The following is a 24,346-nucleotide window of genomic DNA, read 5'->3' on the forward strand; positions in this document are numbered from 1 at the left end:
GTAGGAAGGAAGAAGAAACTAAGGAAAAGCTGAAAGGCTGGGAAATGTTTTTTTCTTTAGGATGTACTAGAGTTTTACTTCCTTTTTAAGTGGAACCATTGAAGCTACTCAACTCTACTTGGACTAATTGGTGAAAATATAAAGACATAGTTTATATAGAGTATAAATATATATGTAAATATATACATACACACAAATAAAATGTTTAATTTGGAGACAGAAAAAGCTTGGCACAGGGAATCCCCTGGTGGTCCATCCACTTGCTGCTTTCACTGGTTTGATTCTGGCCAGGGAACTAAGATCCCACAAGCTCTGAAGTGCAGCCTAAAAATAAAATAAAGCTAGGTATATAGCCTGAAACAACATTCAGATAAAAGTGGAAGGGGGTAAGGACTCCAGAATTTGAGTTTAATTACTACAAAAATGTCTACCTGAACAGCTGTAGAAGCCCAATATGAATTGGTGAATACTCTTTTAAAGAAACCAATTATGCCATTAAATATAGTCTTTCATCTATACACTCTAATTTTGTAGTTTTTTGATTGCAAGTAAATTCATATTCAAAATTTTAAAACTATTTTGAATCCTATTTTAAAAAGATAGTTTGCTGTTGCTGCTGTTGCTGCTGCTGCTGCTAAGTCACTTCCGTCGTGTCCGACTCTGTGTGACCCCATAGACGGCAGCCCACCAGGCTCCCCTATTCCTGGGATTCTCCAGGCAAGAACACTGGAGTGGGTTGCCATTTCCTTCTCCAATGCATGAAAGTGAAAAGTGAAAGTGAAGTCTCTCAGTCGTGTCCGACTCTTCACAACCCCATGGACTGCAGCCTACCAGGCTCCTCCATCCATGGGATTTTTCAGGCAAGAGTACTGGAGTGGGGTGCCATTGCCTTCTCCGAAAAAAGATAGTTTAAATCTCACTAATTTAAAACAAAGCATTCACCCTGGAAAAACCTCATTGGTATATACAAACAGTCCCTGACTTAGGATTTTTTGACTTTAAAATGGTGTGAAAGTGACACACATTCAGTTGGAACCATTATTTGAATTTTGAACTGTGATCTTTTCCAGGCACGATAAGCAGTGCAAAACTCTCTCTCTCTGTCTTGATGCTGGTCAGATCAGAAGCATAGCTCCCAGTCATGAGGGTAAACAACTGATGCACTTACAACCACTCTATCTGGACAACTGCCCTTCTTTTTTTATTTTGTACAATATTCAATAAAATGACATGGGATGCTCAACACTTTATTATAAAATAGGCTTTGTGTTAGATGATTTTGTCAAACTGTAGGCTAATGTAATGTTCTGGGGTCTTCCCAGGTGGCACTAGTGGTAAAGAACCCGCCTGTCAATGCAGGCAACGTAAGAGACGCAGGTTTGATCCCTTGGGGAGGGCATGGCAATCCACTCCAGCATTCTTGCCTGGAGAAGCCCATGGACAGGGGAGCCTGGTAGGCTACAGTCCATAGGGTTGCAAAGAGTTGGACGCGACTGAAGTGACTTAGCATGCACAAGTGCTCTGAGCATGTTCAGGCTATGCTACGTTATGATATTCAGTTGGTTAGGGCTACTAAATGCACTTTTGACTTATGATAGTTTCAACTTACTTTGGATTTATCAGTATGTAACCCCTCTTCGTTAAATCCAGGAAGATCTGTACTGTATTTTCAAACTTGAACCATTTTACCTACCTAACTCCACATGAACTAATTGACAGAAGCTAAGGTTTCTAATGTGGATGATGGCGTCTGTAAGTGAAACCCTTTATATTCAACTGCTTGGAAGGATCCATAGATTGAGGTACAGTCCCTATTCTGCTCATCTGGGAGCAAAGACTATGAGCCACAGCCCTGCCTTCTCAGTGTTACCCCATGCCGTGTGTCACCTTGAAGAGTCCTTACATTACTGCAGAAGAAAGCCACATTTGTTATTTAGTCTCTCCTTCTTCTATAGACAATTTAGGATTGCCAGGCATAGGAAGAAAACCAGCAACAAGAAAGCAAGATCAAGATAAGTAATTGGAAAACAGAAATAATTCAGGAAACAAAGCAATTATAGTTAACATCTTCAGAGAGATTGTCTATCTGTAAACCAAGGTGAAGGTACTATCAATAAGGAGCAGGAAAAAAAATAGAATTAACCATTAGAAATTATTAGTTACTAATATTTTTAAAAACACAATAAAAGAATGGAAAAGTCAAGGTGTTGCTTGGGTCTTAGAATAAATAGAGATTTTAAAAGAGATAAAAGCTGAGACAAGTTTATGTTTTTGTGTTTTTACCACAATATAAAATTTTTTTAAAGTTGAGAAAAGACTAACTCAGCAAGTCTTGCATTCAACAAATCAACTTTCAAGTGAGCACAGAGACGATGATAAAGAGAACCTAGATGTCCATCAGCAGATGAATGGATAAGAAAGCTATGGTACATATACACAATGGAGTATTACTCAGCCATTAAAAAGAATACATTTGAATCAGTTCTAATGAGGTGGATGAAACTGGAGCCTATTATACAGATTGAAGTAAGCAAGATGGAAAAACATCAATAGAGTATACTAACGCATATATATGGAATTTAGAAAGATGGTAACAATAACCCGGTGTACGAGACAGCAAAAGAGACACTGATGTATAGAACAGTCTTATGGACTCTGTGGGAGAGGGAGAGGGTGGGAAGATTTGGGAGAATGACATTGAAACATGTAAAATACCATGTAAGAAACGAGTTGCCAGTCCAGGTTCGATGCACGATACTGGATGCTTGGGGCTAGTGCACTGGGACGACCCAGAGGGATGGTATGGGGAGGGAGGAGGGAGGAGGGTTCAGGATGGGGAACACATGTATACCTGTGGCGGATTCATTTTGATATTTGGCAAAACTAATACAATTATGTAAAGTTTAAAAATAAAATAAAATTTAAAAAAAAAGAAAAAGAAATAAATAAAATATCCACTCTTAAAAAAAAAAAGAGGAAATTAGCAAAGAAATAATGAAAATCTTTTAAAGCTAAATGGTCACAAACCTTCCAGTTGAGAGGATCTATTAAATAACTAATTCAAGAATTTAAAAATACTTATTCCTAAACATGTTACTCTGAAATTTAACATCAGGCATAAAAAGAACATCTTCAAATCTTCCAAAACAAGTCAGCCACAAGAGAACATGCCAAACTGGCATCTAATTTCTCATTAGTACAGTGGCTGTTGAAAAGCAATAGAGTTATGCTTTCAAAAGTTTAACGGCAAATAATTTCCAGTCTGTTGTGGTAAGATTATATCTTGAAGTATTAATCTGTGTATTTCCTATGCATTTCTTTAACCTCTTTACTTAATGTGAACCACAAGGGTCTATATTTTTCCACATATTTCTACTCAGGTAAGCATGAGTCACCCACTTTGGAAGCAGCAACAAAGACTATAAAATTAAAAATAAAAAGCCTTTAGACAAAGAATCAGATGAAAAGATATATCTTCATGTTTGCAGAGCTAGTTTTTCTACTCAAAAGCCTAGATAAAAGATGGATCCAGGAAAGGGGAAAAAAGAGGCAACGGGACCACTTCAGAAAGGAATGACAAAGACTCTGAGAGAAATTGGGTTGGAGTAAGTTCGGTGCCTGGAAACTGATTTGTTGCTGAGTTGTGCACACTGGTTACAGTCTCCAGTGAGAAACTCTGCCCTTGTGATATGGTGGCTGGTCATCATCTATTGAGTGTCTAATGTGATGGGATACTCATTAGTATGAATGGCTTATCCACACTCTGATGGTATACACTTAAGACATTTTGTGGGATGTTGGTAACATGAATATATAAAAACAGGGCTGGACAAAACCAACTGAAAATTTCAGTGTTTTGGTTATCCTTGAATACTACACCCAATCAAACTATCAAATGCATTAATGAAACATAATTTGAGACACTTATATCTTAGTTTTATGCCATTCTTAAGATGTTTCTTGATCTATTTTATCAAAATGAGGAACAGAATCAAGAAAGAAAATATGGAATTTGGGAAACAGTAGATGCACCACAAAGGAGCAGTAAAGGAAAGAAGTTCAAGTATTCCCAGAATGATAGCTGTACTGCAGGCCTAGAAAATAAGCAGTTCCTGTAGAAGCAGAAGGATGGAGTTCTCTGGAAGAAAGAAAGGTCTTTAGGAGGGTGATCCTGATGGAAAAGATGCTGTATGGACAGAATGTTTGTGCCTCCAAAATTCACATGTTGAAATCCCATCCCTTAATATGATGGTATTCAGAGTTGGAATCTTTGGGAGGTAATTAGGATTAGATGAGATCATGCAGGTAGAGCCTTCATGAATGGGATTAGTGTTCTTATAAGAGTCATGACACCTTGCTTCCTCTCTCTGCTCTCTACCATGTAAGGACACAACAAGAAGTTGTACTCTGCAACCCAGAAGAGGGCCCTCATCAGAACTCCACTCAGGGGTACTGGCACTCTGATTTTGGACTTCTAACCTCTAGCACTGTGATAAATAAGTTTTTGTTGTTTAAGCCACCCAGTCTACGATATGCTGATATAACAGCCTGGCCTAAGACAGATGGTAAGATGGAGTAGAATTTCTCCAAGCCAATATTTTAAGAAAAAACAGAGAAAAGAGAGAGACATTTAGAAACTTAAAAATAAAACTCCACAAGAAAAATACATCTAAATATGTAGCAAACTCAAGTATATAATGGTTTTTAAAATTTTCTAAATTGTAAGAAAAGAGAACTCCATTTGACTTTGAGGAAAAGATATCCTCCTACTGGTGCTGAGTTTATATCATTTGGCTCAGTAAAGAAGTGAAAGTATTTCAAGCATGTAACTTAGACCAGCATTTGCACAGCCCTAATAACACAAAAGCTGCTTTTTTTGATTTGTAAGGAAAACTCGACTGTAGTAGCAGAACAGAAAATAAATTGGTAATCTTGATAATGTAAAAGGTTAAAATAAAGAAGGCGGGCCATGGCAGGAGGAGGAAAGCTAGAGAAAAGAATGGAACATGACTCTCTTTTTATAAAGCTGGGAGTCGATAGATAACACAGAAAAGTGATGACAAAACAAACAGGTGCAAGTAAATCATTTTAAGTCAAAAAGATAACCAATAGAAGAACTAGGGGGGAAACAACAAGATAGACATCTAGCATTGGAAGGGGTAGAGAAGAATGTCAAATATGAGAACTAAAACAGAAACATCTTAAAATATTGTCTTTAGTTCCGGCTGTTATGACAGAATATCATACATTGGCATTGGTAGGTTTAAATAAAATAAATTATTTTTCACATTTCTGAAAGTTGGGAAATTCAAGATCAAGATACCAGCAGATCCAGTGTTTGGTGAGAGTATTCTTCCTGGTTTGTTGAGGGCTATATCCTCATGGGCTAGGGGGAGGGGAAAGGAGGGACAGCAGAGGGAGAGGGAAGAGGAAGGGTGATGGGGAGAGAAAGTTCTCTCCTCTTTTTTCTCTTCTTATAAGGGCACTAAGCACATCTATTTCTGCTTTATTGACAATGCCAAAGCCTTTGACTGTGTAGATCACAATAAACTGTGGAAAATTCTGAAAGAGATGGGAATACCAGACCACCTGACCTGCCTCTTGAGAAACCTATACGCAGGTCAGGAAGCAACAGTTAGAACCGGACGTGGAACAGCAGACTGGTTCCAAATAGGAAAAGGAGTCCGTCAAGGCTGTATATTGTCACCCTGCTTATTTAACTTCTATGCAGAGTACATCATGAGAAACGCTGGGTTGGAAGAAGCACAAGCTGGAATCAAGATTCCCGGGAGAAATATCAATAACCTCAGATATGCAGATGACACCACCCTTATAGCAGAAAGTGAAGAGGAACTAAAAAGCCTCTTGATGAAAGTGAAAGAGGAGAGTGAAATAGTTGGCTTAAAAGCTCAATATTCAGAAAACTAAGATCATGGCATCCAGTCCCATCACTTCATGGGAAATAGATGGGGAAACAGTGAAAACAGTGTCAGACTTTATTTTCTGGGGCTCCAAAATCACTGCAGATGGTGACTGCAGCCATGAAATTAAAAGACGCTTACTCCTTGGAAGGAAAGTTATGACCAACCTAGATGACATATTAAAAAGCAGAGACATTATGTTGCCAAAAAAGGTCCGTCAAGGCTATGGTTTTTCCAGTAGCCATGTATGGATGTAAGAGTTGGACTGTGAAGAAAGCTGAGCGCCGAAGAATCGATGCTTTTGAACTGTGGTGTTGGAGAAGACTCTTGAGAGTCCCTTGGACTGCAAGGAGATCCAACCAGCCCATTCTAAAGGAGATCAGTCCTGGGTATTCTTTGGAAAGAATGATGCTAAAGCTGAAACTCCAGTACTTTGGCCACCTCATGCAAAGAGTTGACTCATTGGAAAAGACTCTGATGCTGGGAGGGATTGGGGGCAGGAGGAGAAGGGGATGACAGAGGATGAGATGGCTGGATGGCATCACCGACTCGATGGACATGAGTTTGAGTGAACTCTGGGAGTTGGTGACGGACAGGGAGGCCTGGCATGCTGTGATTCATGGGGTCGCAAAGAGTCAGACACGACTGAGTGACTGAACTGAATTGAACTGAAGCCCATCTTAACAGCTCCACCCTCATGACCTAATTAACCCCGAAGTAGTCCACTTTCAAATACCATCACATTGAGGATTAGGGTTACAATTTGAATTTTGAGGGGACACAAACATTCACTCCCTAGCATCAACTATGGAAAGTGAACCTGAGGCTAGAGAGAGGTGGGGAGATTATTGTTTTTTATTATATACTCCTCTCTGCTCCTTGACTTATTTTGAGCATACACTTCTTTGATTAAAACATTTTACATACATTTCAGAAATCATCTCCTCTGTGATGCCTCCTCTGACCTCCCTCTACTAGCAGAGCTGGTCATTCATCTATGCCCTGGTTGTACTTATGCCAGATGTTATGCCCTAAATTGTATCCCCCTAAAAAATGCATATGGGGGACTCTAACCCGCCATGTGACTATATTTTGGAGCTACAGCCTTTAAGGATGAAGATTAAATGAAAACAACACAGTCCTACTGTAGAGCACAGGGAACTATATTCAATATCCTATAATAAACCATAATGGAAAAGAACATAAAGAATAATATATATGTGTATTTATATATGTATAACTAATCACTTTTCAGGAGAAGGCAATGGCACCCCACTCCAGTACTGTTGCCTGGAAAATCCCATGGATGGAGGAGCCTGGTAGGCTGCAGTCCATGGGGTCGCTAAGAGTCAGACACGACTGAGTGACTTCACTTTCACTTTCCACTTTCATGCATTGGAGAAGGAAATGGCAACCCACTCCAGTGTTCTTGCCTGGAGAATCCCATGGACGGAGAAGCCTGGTAGGCTGCAGTCCATGGGGTCGCACAGAGTCGGACACGACTGAAGCGACTTGGCAGCAGGCAGCAGCAATCACTTTTCTGTACAGAAGAAATCGACACAACATAATAAATCAACTATACCTCAATAAAATAAAATTAAAAAAAAAGATTACATGAAGTCTTAGGGGTAGAGCCCTGATGCAATAAAACTGGTGTCCTTACAAGAAAAGGAAAAGACAGCAGAGCTTTCTGCCAAGTGAGGACAACAGCAAAATGACAGCTGTTCGAAAGCCAGGATGAGAGTTCTTACCAGAACTTGACCACTTGACCAGGCTGGTACCCTGATCTTAACTCCTAGCCTCCAGAACTGTGAGAAAGCAAATTTCTATTGTTTAAGCCACCCAGTCTGTGATATTTGTTATGACAGCCTAAGATAATATACCAGTTTTCCCTGTCATGACTTGATACATCTATCTCTTCTTCTGGATTGTAGACTCCTGAGAGCAAAGTTCCAAATTAACATAACTGTCATGTCCTGAGGACTTACTATGTGCCAATCACTGTACAAGATGGTCACACACTATCTTATTTAAACCTCACAACTTTATAACATCAGAACTATTACCCTCATTTTACAAATAAAGAAACTAAGCCTTGAAGAAATTATGTGGTTTGTCTAAATTCATTAGAATCCATTTATACTCAGATTCTCCACACTCTCATACTGCCTTCTTTTCTTCTGTTTCCTTGCCTCCTAGAAATTCCCTATATGAAGCTGATTTTGAGGGATTGCCTGTTAATTTCTTGGATAAATGTATTCCAATCTCGTCAAGAGAAAAGGACCTGTTTCTCTTTACAATAATATATTCCTAAACTTAGTATTTTTGAACACTTCCACCTCCCATGATAATAAAATTAAATAAAATGTAAAAGCCCATCCTCCAGACAGATTCATCTATATAACTTAGAGAGCTCAGTGCAAAAAGAAATTGCAGGGCCTCTTGTTCAAAAATTAAGAATTTCAAGAGCTTCCAGGATGGTGAATACATGGAGATTTGGGGAGAATGGTGCATCATGGAAGCTCCACGCTCCTTCCTACATACCTTGCCCTATGCTTCTCTTCCACCTGGCTGTTCCTCAGCTAAATCCTTTTATGATAAACCAGTGAACATTGCCCATTTTGGACACCCACCTTGCATTATTCAGAGAACAACCCACTCCAATCAATCTCTCTGCAGCAATATGTTGAGATCTTCCTCGTTCCTTTTTCAGCCTCAGAGTCCTCCACTGTGTGGCTTATTCACCCACTCCATGCTGATAGACTTTTTCCCTGTTTCTAGTCTTCTGCTATTACAATAGAGTTACAGTAAATTAAAGAAAAAAGAATTCAAGATGGCAACAGCAGGGCCTTAAGTGAAGTGCAGGGCCCTTCTACACACAGGCTCTTGTGTAAATGAACAGTCACATGTCCAGAAGCCAGCCAAGCCCCTACCTGCAGTATTTTCAGCTACCTTTCTTTTAAAATCAATCGTAAGTCCAAGTTTCTCATCATCACATATGAAATTGTTAGTCACACAAGAGAATAGGATAAGGTAGAGTAAATGTAATTGTGCATCACATACCTGCTTCTTTCTTTATGGAAAGTGGTTATCTTTATCCATTCATCTGTTGATGGATATTTAGACTCCTTCCATATCTTGGCTATTGTAAATAATGCTATGAATATTGGGGTGCATATATTTTTTGAATCACTGTCAAGTGCTGGTCTTGATAGACAAATGAACCACTTTCAGGGACTAGACAAAGGAGAAGTGGGTGTGCACAATGCAGGAGACCCTGGTTCAATCCCTGGGTTGGGAAGATCCCCTGGAGAAGGGAATGGCTACTCACTCCAGTATTCTTGCCTGGAGAATTCCAAGGACAGAGGAGCCTGGCAGGCTATAGTCCATGGGGTGGCAAGGAGTCAGACATAACTGATTCAATAACATTTTAAACATGTATACACACACTCACACACATATATATACATACAAAATGGAATATTATTCAGCCATAAAAAGAAGAAAATTTTGCTATTTGCAACAACACAGATGGACCTGGAGGGTATTATGGAGGGTAAAATAAGTCAAACGGAGAAAGAGAAATATTGTATGTTTTCACTTACATGTAGAACTTTAAAAATAAAACAAATATAATAAAACAGAAATAAACTCATAGATACAAACTAGTGATTATCAGTGGGGAAAAGGGTGGGAGGGCAAGATAGGGGTAGTGGATTAATAGGTACAAACTACTATGTACAAAATAAATAAGCTAAAAGTATATATTGTACAGCACATGAAAAATAGCCAATATTTTATAATAACTATAAATGAAGTATAATCTATAAAAATTTGATTCACTATATTGTATACCTGAAACTAATATAGTAAGTAAACTATACCTCAATAAAAATAACATATAAATAAATAAGATGCAAGGATGTAATATACAGCATAAGAAATATAGCCAATATTTTATAATAACTTCATATGGAGTACAATCTATAAAAAATATTAATCATTATGTTGTACAGCTGAAACATATTATAAATCAACTATTCTTCTTTAGAAAAACGAACAGTGGACTTCTTGGTGATCCAGTGGTTAAGAATCCTCCTGCCAATTCAGGGAACATGGGTTCTATCCCTGGTCTGGGAAGGATCCTACATGATAAGGAGTAACTAGGCCTGTGCACCACAACTGCTGAGCCCAGTGCTCTGGGCTCTTGAACCACAACTACTGAGCCTGAGTGCTACAACTACTGCAGCCCTGAGCCCTAGAGCCCATGCTCTGCAACAAGAGAAGCCACCACAGTGAGGAGGCTGTGCACCACAGTGACGAGTAGCCCCCCACTCACTGCAACCAGAGAAAGCCCAAGGACAGCAGTGAAGACCCAGAGCAGCCATACATACATACATTTAAAAAAAATTTTTTTAATGCTGCCAACCCTAGAAAAATTATTCTATATGGAGTGCCCCATTCTCAGTCAGTAGTTATGGAGTTTTTAAACCAGGAATTGCAAATCTAGTACCTCTAGGAGCCAGACATGGATAAGTGAGGTCAGCCAACTGAGGATTCAGGAGACTGGAGAGCACTACTGGGTCTCTACTGCAGCTGTTCCCTTGGTCCAGCTGGTTCCTACCTCACACCAATGAGAACTGGTGTGGTCAGAATTTCTGAATTTTCAAGCAAACCCAGAAATAGGTTTACCCCAAATTATAAACATTAGCAACTAATTTTAATAATTACAAGAAAAATACAGCCGAATAAGAATTGTCTGGGGGCTGAAAAGGGTTTGAGAGCCCTTAGCTTGAGCCCTCCATGACAAAAGATAAATTTTATCCTACAGAGTTCTGGGAAAACTAAGTTTGGACCAGAGTCCCATAAGAATCCAACACTCTTAAGAATGCTTCAGTGGCTAGGATGTTTGAATGAGGAAGAGCAAAATGTCTGGAGACATTTTTATTTGCCACGATGGGTGGGAATGCTCCTGGCATTTATCTAGTGGGCAGAGGCTAGTTGAAAGTTGAAAATGAAAGTCGCTCAGTCATGTCCGACTCTTTGTGAACCCATGGAGTCCATGGAATTCTCCAGGCCAGAATACTGGAGTGGGTAATCGTTCCCTTCTCTAGGGGATCTTCCCAACCAAGAGATCAAACCCAGGTCTCCCACATGCAGGTGGATTCCTATAATGCAGAGAACAGTTCCCACAGCAAATATTCATCCAACCAAAATGACAATAGTGCTGAGGTTGAGAAATCAGCTCTAAGGCACTGATTTACCCCCAGAATGACGCTCTCAGGCAAAGCTTAAAATGCAGCTCCTTGGGTTCCCACCCAGGCTACTCAGTCTTAGGCCCTGTGAGTAACACTCAGATACATACATTTTAGAAATCTGCCCTGGTGATGTTAATGCATGCTAAAATGTAAGAGCTATTGACCTAAAATAATAGAATCTAAAGAACTCATTTATATCTAGAGAACTACCATCAAATGTTTAGCAAGGATACATGTTTAATGATAACAGAGAAAACTTTTCAGCTGCAAAATACTGCAGAGACAAAGCAATAGTATCAGAATAATCCACCCACAATCACAACCTGCTCCAAAAAGACAGGGGAGTTATAAAGAAGATAAACTGTCTTCAAGGCTTTACCCTCTAAGTAGTAAAGATAATTTCCTAGACTGCTGAAGGTATTTTTTAAAAGTTTGTCAATATGAAAAACAAATCAGCTCTAAAAATCACAATTTTAAAGGCAATCTGTGTTCCTAAAGTATTGCAAATTCAAGAATTTGAAATTGAGATATATGAAATTAAAGAGAATTTATTATAAATATCCTTACTACCAGTACATGTCATAGCAATGGGAAACTAATTTAAGCTTTATAAAACAACCTGTATGTAAGTTTGTTTTGTCATGTTCTATTAACCCTAAAAGTGTAAATTTTAAAAGAAATACTGCCAGGAACTCTCCCTCTCTTGTGGGGTGCATTAGAAGCTCCCTCATTCCAGAAAGGGCAATAGATACACCTTCCTTCTTCTTTGTCCAATTAAGTCCCCTCTAGGAGTTGCTCTTATTCATAGAAGTGCATCCCACCCCTTGAAGGTCGGGAATGTGTGGTGGTCATCATCCCTAGGACATAAATGGAAAATTCAGCCCAGAAACATAAGTACAGATAAGGGGAGCTTTGTCCCTGGGTTGATGTAATAAGAATTTCAAGGCTGTAAACCCAGATAAGCAGTTTGAGAGAAACAACTTCCTGGGTAGTAAAATTATTGCCTTGTTTGCAAGAGTAAGTTTTTTCTGACTTGGGGAATAAAAGGCATTTTTGCAGACAGTCAAGCCCCCTGAACTCTAGAAAGGCATCTAGAAGATAAAGGGAGATAATGGAGAACGCTTTCGCACTCTGGTAAACTTACCTTGTTTATAACCTTTGTGCTAGCCTTTTTCATTTCTTTTGGAGGAAACCAAAGTTAAATTAGCCATACATAAGCCAAATTGCCATTACAGTATTGCTTATTCTCAAACTCAGATAAGCTTCTATGGTCTGGACTAACTCAGAGTAAAAAGGTTGAGAGACACAGTTTACCCTGGGGAGTAGCATTCTGGGGGGTTCACTCCCAGAAGCAGCAACACATATCCACAGAGGAAAGAGAGCCATCAAAATCCTTAGGACAAGATAACTAATAAGGACCTACTTATATAGCACAGGGAACTCTATTCACTACTCTCTAATGATCTATATGGGAAAGAAGCTTTAAAAGAGTGGATATATGTATATGTATAACTGATTCACTTGGCTGTGTGCAGAAAGTAATACTGTAAACTAACTGTACTCCAATAAAATTTTTTAAAAAGAAAACAAAATCAAAAACCAAAAATCCTTAGAACATTACATAAAGAACTCTCTCAGTTTAAACTTTTTCACAAAAATCCTTAGGACAGAAAAGGCAAGATCCCCAGGGCCTCCCCTATCCTCCCAACATCACCCTATTGACATCCTTGATAATCACACAAGGCCACCCAGGCCCTTTTTTTGTCCTTGGGACTCTCATACCTTGTCTCAATGCTTATCCCTCATAGCGTTCAAGGCTTTCTACCTCCCTCCCCAAAAGAGAGATAGTCAAGGCTCATTCTGCTCTGTTCTTTCAAGTTGAGGAAATTAATGTGACAGAACTCACTATTGCATAAAAAAAGCAATTTGTTACCTTTGTGGGGATTCACCTCCTAATTCACCTCCTAATATGCCACTTTGGCATCCTGATTATTTTGACTTAAGGTACTTGAGATTTGGTGCAAGAAGAACAGTCTGACCTACATATGACCTCCTGAAAGAGAGATAAATCTCCCATGTAAAAGATACCCTGTGGGCTTCCCTCTTGGCTCAGATGGTAATGAATTCACCTGCAATGCAAGAGACACAGGTTCGATCCCTGGGTCAGAAAGATGCCTGGAGAAGAGAATGGCAACCCACTCCAGTATTCTTGCCTGGAGAATTCCATGGACAGAGGAGTCTGGCGGGCTACCATCCATGGGGTTGCAGAATCAGACACAACTGAGTGACTTTCACTTCACTTCAAAAGGTACCTTGTAGCAGGAGGGCAGATGGCAGACCTCGTACACCATGTAATTACATATGTAATTACATGCTATACCAGGTACATATGTAATGTACATATGTGTACACAGGTGTACCTGGTACATATGTAATTACATTTGTTTTTCTCTTGTTAATATGTCTTTCATTACTAGGGATTCTCAGCCAAGAAACTAGAAGGATAGAGAGAAAATAATTTTTCCTTTCCTACACCTCCTTCCAGAAAATATTTATATTTAAGAAGCTGTTAATAACAGAAAGATAATTGTTAATCCAACATAAGTGATCTGTAAAGGTAAATTTCCAAGGACCAAATCTCCCTCATGGAGATCTTCCACCCCCCAAATCATCTTGGGTAGTTAGAATGTAAGCCCTGGAAAGATGAATCTTGTAAAGCCGAGTCAGCTGGAGAGTTCTCTACTGTTAAAATCCCATTGAGAAATGGAAATGCCCTTCCCCAAGATTATGTTTGAAACAGAAAAGTTAGATAGCATTATACCTGGAGCCTGCAGTACAAATTCCTTTATCCTCAAAAACAACAACAGTAAATTCCCAAAGAGAGAGCACCTCAAACTGAAAAAGTAACCAGTTATTTTCCATTATCTTTGCAGGGAATGAGGGGAAATAAGAAAGACTGTCTCTCCCTTGGCCTCGTTTCTGAACCAGCTTACCCATCTTTGAAGCTGAACGGCTTCCAATGCAGATATCACAGGTATTCATGGTCTCATTAACTAACTGTCTCTCCACTAAGAATAGCAATGGTTTTAAAGCAGGCTGTTATGTAAGGAAGACTTTTCTTCTGTTGTTATAATAAATATTAAGTTACAGAGCTGAGAATGTGACAAATATTTTCAAAACCACAAACAGAAAAGGCATCAATGAAAAAGAGCTGCAGCTCAGAGTGAAAACACTGGAGAACTGAGCCTCCCTCCTGCTCCAAGAGACAATTTCTGCCCTTCAGGTTGTGCGGTCCCAGCTGAGGCAGGGAAAGGTAGGTCCAACAGCCTTTAGTAGTTTACAGCTGAAGACCATTTAGGTATCAACCTTTCTTGCAACAGAGAACCTAGGTGGCTTGTGGGTAGTGGGTCAAACACAAATTCTAATCTTGAGTCATGAGACTAATAAAGTTTAGCTCTAAGATATAGAATGAGTGCTCTGCCTGCCATTCAGGAAAAAAGGTATAAAAAAAAGAGGGAAAGAGAGATGTAGCACTTCAGCCCCACTTCTGTCACTCGGTTATCCTTATTCACTGAAGTGTAAGCTGTATGTGGCAGGGCCTTTTGTTTGTTCTACTCACTGCTGTATTTCCAGCACCAAAGCACTATTAGGCGCTGAAAAAATATTTTCCAAGTGAATCAATATATTATTGTTGTCTTGAAGAAGTCAAACAGACAACCCTCAGGGACTATTTCTTCTCTGATTATTTCCCTATTTGCCCCACAGCATCGGTACACTTGTTCAAAGAGCATGAGTGCCTGAGTGGCACTGTGTGAAAAGAAGCTGATAAAATGTTGATGGTGATGCTCTGGAGGAAAGCCGCAAGGCCTGAAGGTACAGAGTGGGGCAGGGTTGGGGGGGGGGGTGGTAGTGGGTGCGGTGAAAGTTTTACTGGTCAGAAGGGAAGGGTGGCCAGAGCTACATGTGAACGCAGATATGCAGAGATTAGAAGAGAGGAGAGTGGCAAGGGCAGTGGCAGCGGCAGCCAACCAGGGGGAGTTTGTTTGACCAGAGCAGGAAGGCTGTTTAAGCAGCCAGTTTTCTGCTGGCTTTGGCCTGGAGCCTAGTGAAGATGAGCTACCAGCTACAAATGGAGCCAGGAAGAGGAGGGCAAGCAGAGGAAAGTTGAAGAATTAGGGCAGACTGGTCAAAAAGGACTGGCCATTTTAGCCTTCCATTAAAAAGAAGAGCAAGAGGGACAGAGAGCACAAAGACCAGAAGAGAATCTTATCAGACGTCCTGGAGCTTCCATGATGGTCTCAACATTGTGTCCTTTTATTGTTTTATTGGAAGGTATCTTGGCCTTGGTTCTCTGAAAAATGAAGACTTTGGAACTGGTAAGTTGTTTTGTTTCATAAAAACTAATTCTGTTTGTTTTTAGAAAGCCAATAGTAAAGTATATACTGTGGATTCTCAATTTCCCCATCATACAGTGTGAATGTGATGGTCAGGTTTCGAAGCTCCTGAATATCTTCTTTGGTATGGGTTACACTGTCTTTGGTGCCTCACGTGGAGGTGAGGGGCCATCCACCAACTTCACAAAATAATCCCATGATCCCAAAGCCACCTCCATGCTGATATCAATGTGTATCAAGTACTGGCCTTGCCCTGAAGTGGACTTAGCCATATATAAGTTGGATCTGAACTCCACATTGTGATCTCCCACTGCTATATCTTGGGCTTTTAAGAGAACCTCTTTCATTATTGGGGCCCCTGTTTTTTGGTCACTGAATTCCAGTTGAGCCAAAGCCTGGTCAAAGGACATTCCTCATATCAATTTTCCCAAATACCACATCTTTGCTGTACTTTGTCTTCAACAATGGTAGATTTCAGCTGGTATCTGAGAAAGTTCTCCAGGTAGTTGTGAAGAATACACAATTTTTTCTCCCATTTTCGAGAAATTTCAAGAGAAGCACTGGTGTGGATATATGATTAGGGTGAAATGTTGTAAGATTAAAGAAGCCCCAAGATCAGCTTCTCCCTCACATCCATAACACATCCAAACATTCTGATTTTGCAGCCACCATCTTTCCTGGGACTTATAAGTTGCTTATTTAGGAATATGATTTGGGGAGCAATAGGGCAGGACAGGGAAGGGGAACAGGGAGGGAAAGAGAATCAACACAAGGATATGAAACTGAGCTGACAATTGCTAAGGACAACTGGTGCTTTCTCCTGCCCAGACCTTTTGAAGAACTGATGGAAAGCTCCTCTGAACTGTCCACAGAGGGGAAGACATGTTAGAAAATTAACATTTATAACAGCATTACCTAATTTGTAGATGTTGGTCAAATTTTCCTCCTTGTCCTCTCCTATCCTTTTTTCATCCATGATCTAATCTGGGGTCAAATGTATTCACAGTTGCCCTGGCTCCTTCATGTCCTCTGATCTGCATGAGTTCCTCAGTCTTTCCTTATCATGACCTTGGCACTACTGAAGAGGACTGGCCAGTTATTTTACAGAATGTGACTCAGTTTGGGTTTGCCTGATAATGTTTCATGATTCAGCTGAGGTTGTACACTTTTGGCAAGAACATCTCAGAAGAAATATTGTACACTTAGTGCATCATTTGACGTTGATGTGTCTTACTAGTGGTGATGTTCATCTTGATCATCTGGTTAAGGTGGTGTCTTCTAGCTTTCTCTAGTGTGAAGTTATAATTTTCTCCTATATAACCAATATATATCCTGTGGGGAGATTCTTTGAGACTATTCAAATACCCTGTTTCTCCTTATACTTTGCTCATTGATTTTAGTATACATCAGTGGTTCTTACCTATAACACTTACTACTAGATACTGGCCTAATGTTGACTTTCTGTATTCTTCATTCCTTCTACATTTATCAATTGGAATCACAATCTAAGTAAGAGCTAAACTTGCCTTTAAATACCTCTGAGATTTTAACAGCCCTAGATAAATGTATTGGTTTGAGGCTTGGCTAAAGGAATAAGTGAGAAACCGAACTGATGGTGTGAGGAGAGGGAAATTAGGTACTTGCTGGTGGTTTTCATTTAGGGACCAATAATTTGACTTGTTTTGGGAACAGCCAGAGATGAGGAATGCATAGTCAGGAAGTGTTTCAGGTATGAAAGATAAAACAGCAGTGTTTTCTATAGTAAAAAGAAACACATTTATGCAGATATCCAAAGATTAATGTCAGAAGAGAAGAAGGGCATAAAGGTACCAGCTGCAAAGATGCAGAAGAAAAGCAAAGAAGAAAAAATAAACTTGATGCATCTGCTTACAGGAAGACAGAGAAGTTGTCTGAGGTGAAAAAAAAAGGGGGGTGGAGGAGAGATTTAAGAAGAAATGAAGGTTTTAGGTCACAGCTAGTGATCCCAGCAAAGAAAATTAGGAAAATTAGCCAGAGGTGGAAGACTCCAGAACCAAGAAAAGGAAAGAGATGGGTCTTGCAGAGTAGGAGTCTGACAGTCCCAGTTCAGGACAAGAGCCTTGTCACTAGGGATCTGGGAAGAAAGAAATGGAAGGGAGGGAAGAGAAGGGAGAAGGACAAATAGAATGTAAAGGGCATCCTGGCCATGAGTCTTTTAGTTATAGTGACAACAACTGAGCTCAAACCACCTTAAGCAAAAAGATACTTTGTGGGCTCCCAGACCTGGAAAGTTCAGGATAGGGGCTGACAGAGGGTTGCCAGCCCCCAAAACTCAAAGTTATAGGCCCATATCTCGCTCTCTCCTCCCTACCCCACCACACTATCTCTCAGTTCTTTTTCCTTTTGGGTGTTAGCCTTACTGCTTCCCATCTCAGATGGGCTTCCTCTGTGCAGACAGGGAAGATGGCTGCCTATATCACAAAGCTTCCATTGTCTCAGCTTGGCAGCCCTGGCATAAACACAGACTACTATATTCCAGAATCTCCTTGTCATGACCAAAGAAGAACTCTGATTGGCCCTTCTTGAGTCCCAGGCCCACACTTTGAACCAATCACTGCTTTTAGAGGGATGAAATATTGTATGACTGGCCAGGCCTGAGTTAAATGTTCACACAGTGCTTGGGAATCTAGGTGGGACCAGGATTAATAGAATCAATTAGGATGGCAGTTATCCAGAGTAAAGATAAGTGATCTTACCAGAACAACGGCAGGCAGAGCTGCTAGAAACATCAAGAGATGCTTCCTACTGAAGACTCCCAGAGAGAACTTCGGGAAATAATAATAGTTAATTATAGTAATAGAGAATTCAGCATACATGAACCGTGAACTTCCAGATGTTCAAGCTGGTTTTAGAAAAGGTAGAGGAACCAGAGATCAAATTGCCAACATCCGCTGGATCATCGAAAAAGCAAGAGAGTTCCAGAAAAACATCTATTTCTGCTTTATTGACTATGCCAAAACCTTTGACTACGTGGATCACAATAAACTGTGGAAAATTCTGAAAGAGATGGGAATACCAGACCACCTGACCTGCCTCTTGAGAAACCTATATGCAGGTCAGGAAGCAACAGTTTGAACTGGACATGGAACAACAGACTGGTTCCAAATAGGAAAAGGAGTCCATCAAGGCTGTATATTGTCACCCTGCTTATTTAACTTCTATGCAGAGTACATCATGAGAAACGCTGGGCTGGAGGAAGCATAAGCTGGAATCGAGATTTCCGGGAGAAATATCAATAACCTCAGATATGCAGATGACACCACCCTTATGGCAGAAAGTGAAGAGGAACTAAAAAGCCTCTTGATGAAAGTGAAAGAGGAGAGTGAAAAAGTTGGCTTAAAGCTCAACATTCAGAAAACGAAGATCATGGCATCTGGTCCCATCACTTCATGGGAAAGAGATGGGGCAACAGTGGAAACAGTGTCAGACTTTGTTTTTCTGGGCTCCAAAATCACTGCAGATGGTGATTGCAGTCATGAAATTAAAAGACGCTTACTCCTTGGAAAGAAAGTTATGACCAACCTAGATAGCATATTGAAAAGCAGAGACATTACTTTGCCAACAAAGGTCCGTCTAGTCGAGGCTATGGTTTTTCCAGTGGTCATGTATGGATGTGAGAGTTGGACTGTGAAGAAGGCTGAGCGCCGAAGAATTGATGCTTTTGAACTGTGGTGTTGGAGAAGACTCTTGAGAGTCCCTTGGACTGCAAGGAGATCCAACCAGTCCATCCTAAAGGAGACCAGTTCTGGGTGTTCATTGGAAGGACTGATGCTGAGGCTTAAAATCCAAACTTTGGCCACCTCTTGTCAAGAGTTGACTCATTGGAAAAGACCCTGATGCTGGGAGGGATTGAGGGCAGGAGGAGAAGGGGACAACAGAGGATGAGATGGCTGGATGGCATCACCAACTCGATGCACATGAGTTTGGGTGAACTCCGGGAGTTGGTGATGGACAGGGAAACCTGGTGTGCTGTGGTTCATGGGGTCGCAAAGAGCCGGACATGACTGAGCAACTGAACTGAACTGAATAGAGAATATTTATTGTGTTTACTATGTGACAGGCACTGTCCTAAGCCCTTTATGTGTATTAAATCTTTAAATCTCCTAGCATGTCTGGATACTATTATTATCACCCTTATACAGAAGAGGAACAGACACAGGTAGGTTAAGTCATTCATCCAAGGGCCCAGAGAAAAGAAGCAAGGACTTCATGCAGGCAGTCTAAATGCTCTCAACCACTGACACAGGATCTAAGTGCAGTAAACATTTGAGAAATAAAGATAAAATCAAGTAAGGAAAAAATGCAGAGTTTGAAAGGAATCCACAAAGGAGGGTTGAATAAACCTCACAAAGAAAGTAGAAATCTATCAAACCCTGAGATAGTATAGCATAGGCACTTAGAGTGCTATAAAAACACTGCTTGAAGAAGTCCAAAGGTAGGTACTAGAAAAGAATAATGTAGAAGACCAGTCCAATGTATCCATGGGGAACTCAGATAAAGCTACTGATAATTTTTTCCAAATTTTTGCTATTGTGGTAAAATACACATAACACAAAATTTACCATCTTAACCATTTTTAAGTGTACAGTTCAGTGCTATTGTGTATATTAACACTGTTGTACAGATATCACCATTCATCTGCAAATCTCTTTTCATCTTGAGTTGTTGTTCAATTAGTAACTTGTATCCAACTCTTTGTGATCCCAGGGATGGTAGCATTCCAGGCTCCTCTGTCTTTCACTGTCTTCCGAAGTCTGCTCAAATTTCTGTCCATTAAATCGGTGATAGTGATATACCTGTTAAAAACTAATTCCCCATTCCCCTCCTCTCTCCAGGCCCTGGCCACCACCATTCTACTTTCTGTCTCTGTGAATGTGAGTACTCTAGTATCTCATATAAATGAAATTACACAGTATTTGTTTTTTTATGACCGGCTTATTTCACTTAGCATAATGCCTTCAAGGTTTATCAACATCATACCTTATGTCAGAATGTCTGTCCTATCTAAAGCTGAATAATATTCCATTGTGTGTATCTGCCACATTTTTGCTTATCCATTCATCCATCAATGGACAGGGCTGTTGATTTGTTATTCTTCAGTGGTGGAATAGAGAAGAATTTAAAACATGTTATTTTATTTACTAGGGAAAGCAATAAATAGGCCATTGTCGTTATCCATCTTTTCCTGAAAAATACTCCTTGTACTTGCTGCAACTTAAACTAATTGTGGTTCAGTTCAGATCAGTCACTCAGTCATGTCCAACTCTTTGCGACCCCATGAATTGCAGCACGCCAGGCCTCCCTGTCCATCACCATCTCCCGGAGTTCACTCAGACTCACGTCCATTGAGTCGAATTGTGGTAGACCAAGAGTAGAAGAAACCCCATGTTCATTGCAGCATTGCTTACAATAGCCAAGATACAGAAAAACCTAAATGTCCATCCATATATGAATGGTAAAGAAAATGGGGTATATATACACAATGGAAGATTATTTTAAAAAGAACAGAATTTCACCATTTATAACATCAATGGACCTTGGGGGCACTATGCTAAGTGAAATATTAGAGAAAGACAAATGCATATGATCCCTAATATGTGCAATCTAAAAGCCCGGCCTCATAGATACAGATCAGCGGTTGCCAGAGGAAGGGGTTGGGAGTGGGCCAAATGGGTAACGGGAGACAAAAGTTACAAACTTCCAATTATAAAATAAATAAATCATGAGGATATAATGTAAAGCATGGTAACTATAGTTAATCATACTGTATTGCACATTTGAAATTTGCTAAGAGATTAAATCTTAAAAGTTCTTATCACACACACAAAAATTCTGTGTGTGTGGTGATGAACATGAACAAGACTTACTGTGGTGATCATTTCCCAATGTATACAATTATAGAATCATTTTGTTGTACACCTGAAACTAATATAATGTTGCGTGTCAATTACACCTCAACTTTTTAAAATGTGAAAGTTCATGTAAAGCACTAAGTCAATAAAAAAAACTAGTTACTATTAATACTATAATTATTATTAAAAATTTATCAGTCCAGGAATCTATGCTTTCATTAGTGTTTTTCAATATATTTATATAATGTGGAAAAAGGGTAGAAGGCAACAAAAACACCAATACTAAACCAAAGCTCCCTGTGACACACATAGTTTGCTTGGATAACATGTATATCTTCATAATAAACCTGAAATCTTGAGAATAGAGAATGTCTATAAAAAGCTTTTGGGACATGTACGGTGCTGGAAATGAACCAAGCGTTACTGCTATCCTAGGAAATCAGTTCCTTGAAGACTGTTTCTGAAAGTGTGGTTCAGAATAGTCAGCCCAGGAGCCTCTGAGCCAGGCAGCAGCAGTCCTGGGAGATTCTGACCTAGCTGTCATTCTCTGGGCACTGCGCTCCACCCTTGTCACCAGTGGCTTAGAGCCCCGTTACTCTTTGCCTCCAGAAGCATGTTGCAAGATGACCCAGACATACAAGTGCCCTCTAACTCTCCATACTATTTCCACAGCTTTGAACTTGCACCCAGTTTGCCCATGTATTTCTCATCTGTGAATTTTTCCCAGTATTTTCTCCATTTCCTCTAACCCCAAGGTCTCTTTGACCTCCTTAGGGGCTGCTGCATGTTCTACAAAGACCCAGAGGGGCATTTGCATTGGCACACTACATTCTGCCAAGCATACAATCCTGACTATAGCAATCTGCCTCAAGAAAGACCCTTAAACTTTCATTTAGTCCAGTCTTTTAACCTTTGTCATTTCTGAATATAAACATTAAGTCTGAGACTGAGCATGAACTATCCCTTTTCTCAACCCATCTCATTTACAAATGAAACACTATCCCATTTTTAGACATTTGGAAGCATTTCTCACATTTTAAATTAACTGTGTTCAGCAACCTTCACAGAAAATTCTATTATATTCTTACCTAATCTTATTCACTAAAATTTCAACCTGCTATTTGTCGAGAGAGAGATTGCTTCAATACTGGTTGTCCTCCAGTATCTTTTCTCCCCTTCTCTTATAGTGATGGAACCCTTGATTGGTGGACATTACATGGGATGTCCAATATAAAGTTCAGTATAAAGATGGCATTGTTCAACCTCCTGTACCATTAAGCATGGTCATGTTACTAAGAGCTGGCTAATTGCATATGATGGGAGGTATGTTCAACTCTGGAATGTGTCTTAATGTAAGAACAGGCCCATCTTTCTTCCATTTTCTATCATGCTGCTTGCAATGTGGGTGTGGATGTGCTGGTGTGTCATATTGGACTGTTTGAATAAGGGCAATATCCTAAGTATCATAGAACTATGAGATGCAAAAAACTTGGATCCCTGAATGACTTTATGGCTCCATGCCATGTCTGGCATGCAATGGAGAAGGAAATGGCAACCCACTCCAGTGTTCTTGCCTGGAGAATCCCAGGGATGGCAGAGCCTGGTGGGCTGCAGTCTATGGGGTTGCACAGAGTTGGACACAACTGAAGTGATTTAGCAGCAGCAGCAGCAGCAGCCATGTCTGGAACCATCTATTTCTTGACTGTAACTGAGAGAAGATAAATTTCTACCTTATGTAAGTCACAGTTACTTTGAGTCTCTGACATATGCAGTAGAACCTATATAATAAATACATCTGTGGGTACACTTGATAGAGATAACCCTAAGTATAGCAGATGTAGTAGAAATGCGTAGAGAATTTGAAGGAGCCCTTTCCTGTGTTTGAGGGAATTCCCTATTTTGTAGACTTCAGAGAATGATCCTGATCCTTGATTTCACTGTCTCTGGAAGTTTGGGCTCAGGTGTGTAATCCAGTCTTGGCCAATCAGGTGTTTCTGCTCAAGACTTTAAATCTGGAAAGAGTGAGGCAAAGGAGCTGGAAGGGTCAAGAATTCATCTGTGCCCTCTGGAGCCTCCAGGGGCAGCCAAGCATTCAGTGGGAGCAGCAGACATGTTGCTATCATATGTCCTTAGACGTGATTTGGGCTCTGATTCTTACCTGGGTTGTAAGCATGGCCTACCTGGAGATGCTTGACTTACTCCAAGAGCCTTTTGAGAAATTGCTTTTTTGCTTAAATCAGGCAGAATTTTCCATTTGCAACTAAGAATGCTGACCTATGTGCTCAGGGGAGAGCTACCACAAAATTACGGTAAAAAAAAAAACTTTATATGTTTTTTCTTTTACAACTGTTTCAGTTTAATAACGTATCCATATAACGGCTAAAAGCTATTGAATATTTTTCAACTTTGACTATGATAATCATATGGTTTTTCATCCACATACTAAAGACTAAGACTAGAATGAACCCTGGGGACCATCTTGTCTAGTTCCTTCACTGAGAGACACTGAGACACAAAGAGGTGTTCTCATTTCAGTGGATGAAATTTATTTCTATGCATGGTCTCTGATAACTTCTCCAACTAAATCAAAACCATTCCAAATTAAGGGCCTGTCTCTTCTTACACTGAAACTTTATTTTAGGAATATAATGAGTTACTTCTGTATTCCATTACATAAACCACCAAAGGAAATAAAAAGCCTATTGGACCCAGAACCAATCCTAAGAAAACATCACCAATAGTCAACAAACATGAGAGGGAGACAGTTTATAAGTTTCTCTCAGGGCAGCCCTATTTTTATGTATTGAAAACAAACATGGCTTTTGCATTTGCTTGCACAAGACCTTCTAGAACTAACACCCAAAAAAGATGTCCTTTTCATT

The 24,346-nt window shown here is 39.9% G+C and overlaps 1 protein-coding gene and 2 long non-coding RNA genes across 5 annotated transcripts in view; 1 reads left to right on the plus strand and 2 right to left on the minus strand.

Annotated features, from left to right (window-relative positions):
• LOC132345085 (uncharacterized) overlaps positions 1–24,346 on the minus strand; it is a 46,179-nt gene that overhangs the window by 5,979 nt on the left and 15,854 nt on the right. Inside the window, exons 2-3 of the long non-coding RNA XR_009494213.1 lie at positions 8,555–8,709; positions 191–324 (exon numbers count right to left, since the gene is read on the minus strand). This is a non-coding gene — a long non-coding RNA (uncharacterized lncRNA). The remainder of the gene's footprint in view (positions 1–190; positions 325–8,554; positions 8,710–24,346) is intronic.
• The window catches only part of LOC112446374 (uncharacterized), a 62,400-nt gene continuing 50,156 nt past the window's right edge, over positions 12,103–24,346 (plus strand). For 2 of the 3 annotated variants that reach the window (XR_003034340.2, XR_003034338.2), the window contains exons 1-3: positions 12,103–14,492; positions 14,945–15,052; positions 15,512–15,555. This is a non-coding gene — a long non-coding RNA (uncharacterized lncRNA). Of the gene's footprint in view, positions 14,493–14,944; positions 15,053–15,511; positions 15,556–20,447; positions 24,322–24,346 lie in introns of those variants that run through there. The other variant, XR_003034339.2, reaches the window with a different exon arrangement.
• Positions 15,091–16,428, minus strand: LOC112446373 (large ribosomal subunit protein uL22m-like). Its single transcript, XM_059885857.1, has one exon. The coding sequence runs from the start codon at positions 15,981–15,983 to the stop codon at positions 15,705–15,707; it is 279 nt and encodes a 92-aa protein (XP_059741840.1). The 5' UTR covers positions 15,984–16,428; the 3' UTR covers positions 15,091–15,704.

Source organism: Bos taurus, chromosome 4 (genome assembly GCF_002263795.3).
Source record: "Bos taurus isolate L1 Dominette 01449 registration number 42190680 breed Hereford chromosome 4, ARS-UCD2.0, whole genome shotgun sequence".
In the NCBI taxonomy this organism is placed as follows: domain Eukaryota; kingdom Metazoa; phylum Chordata; class Mammalia; order Artiodactyla; family Bovidae; genus Bos; species Bos taurus.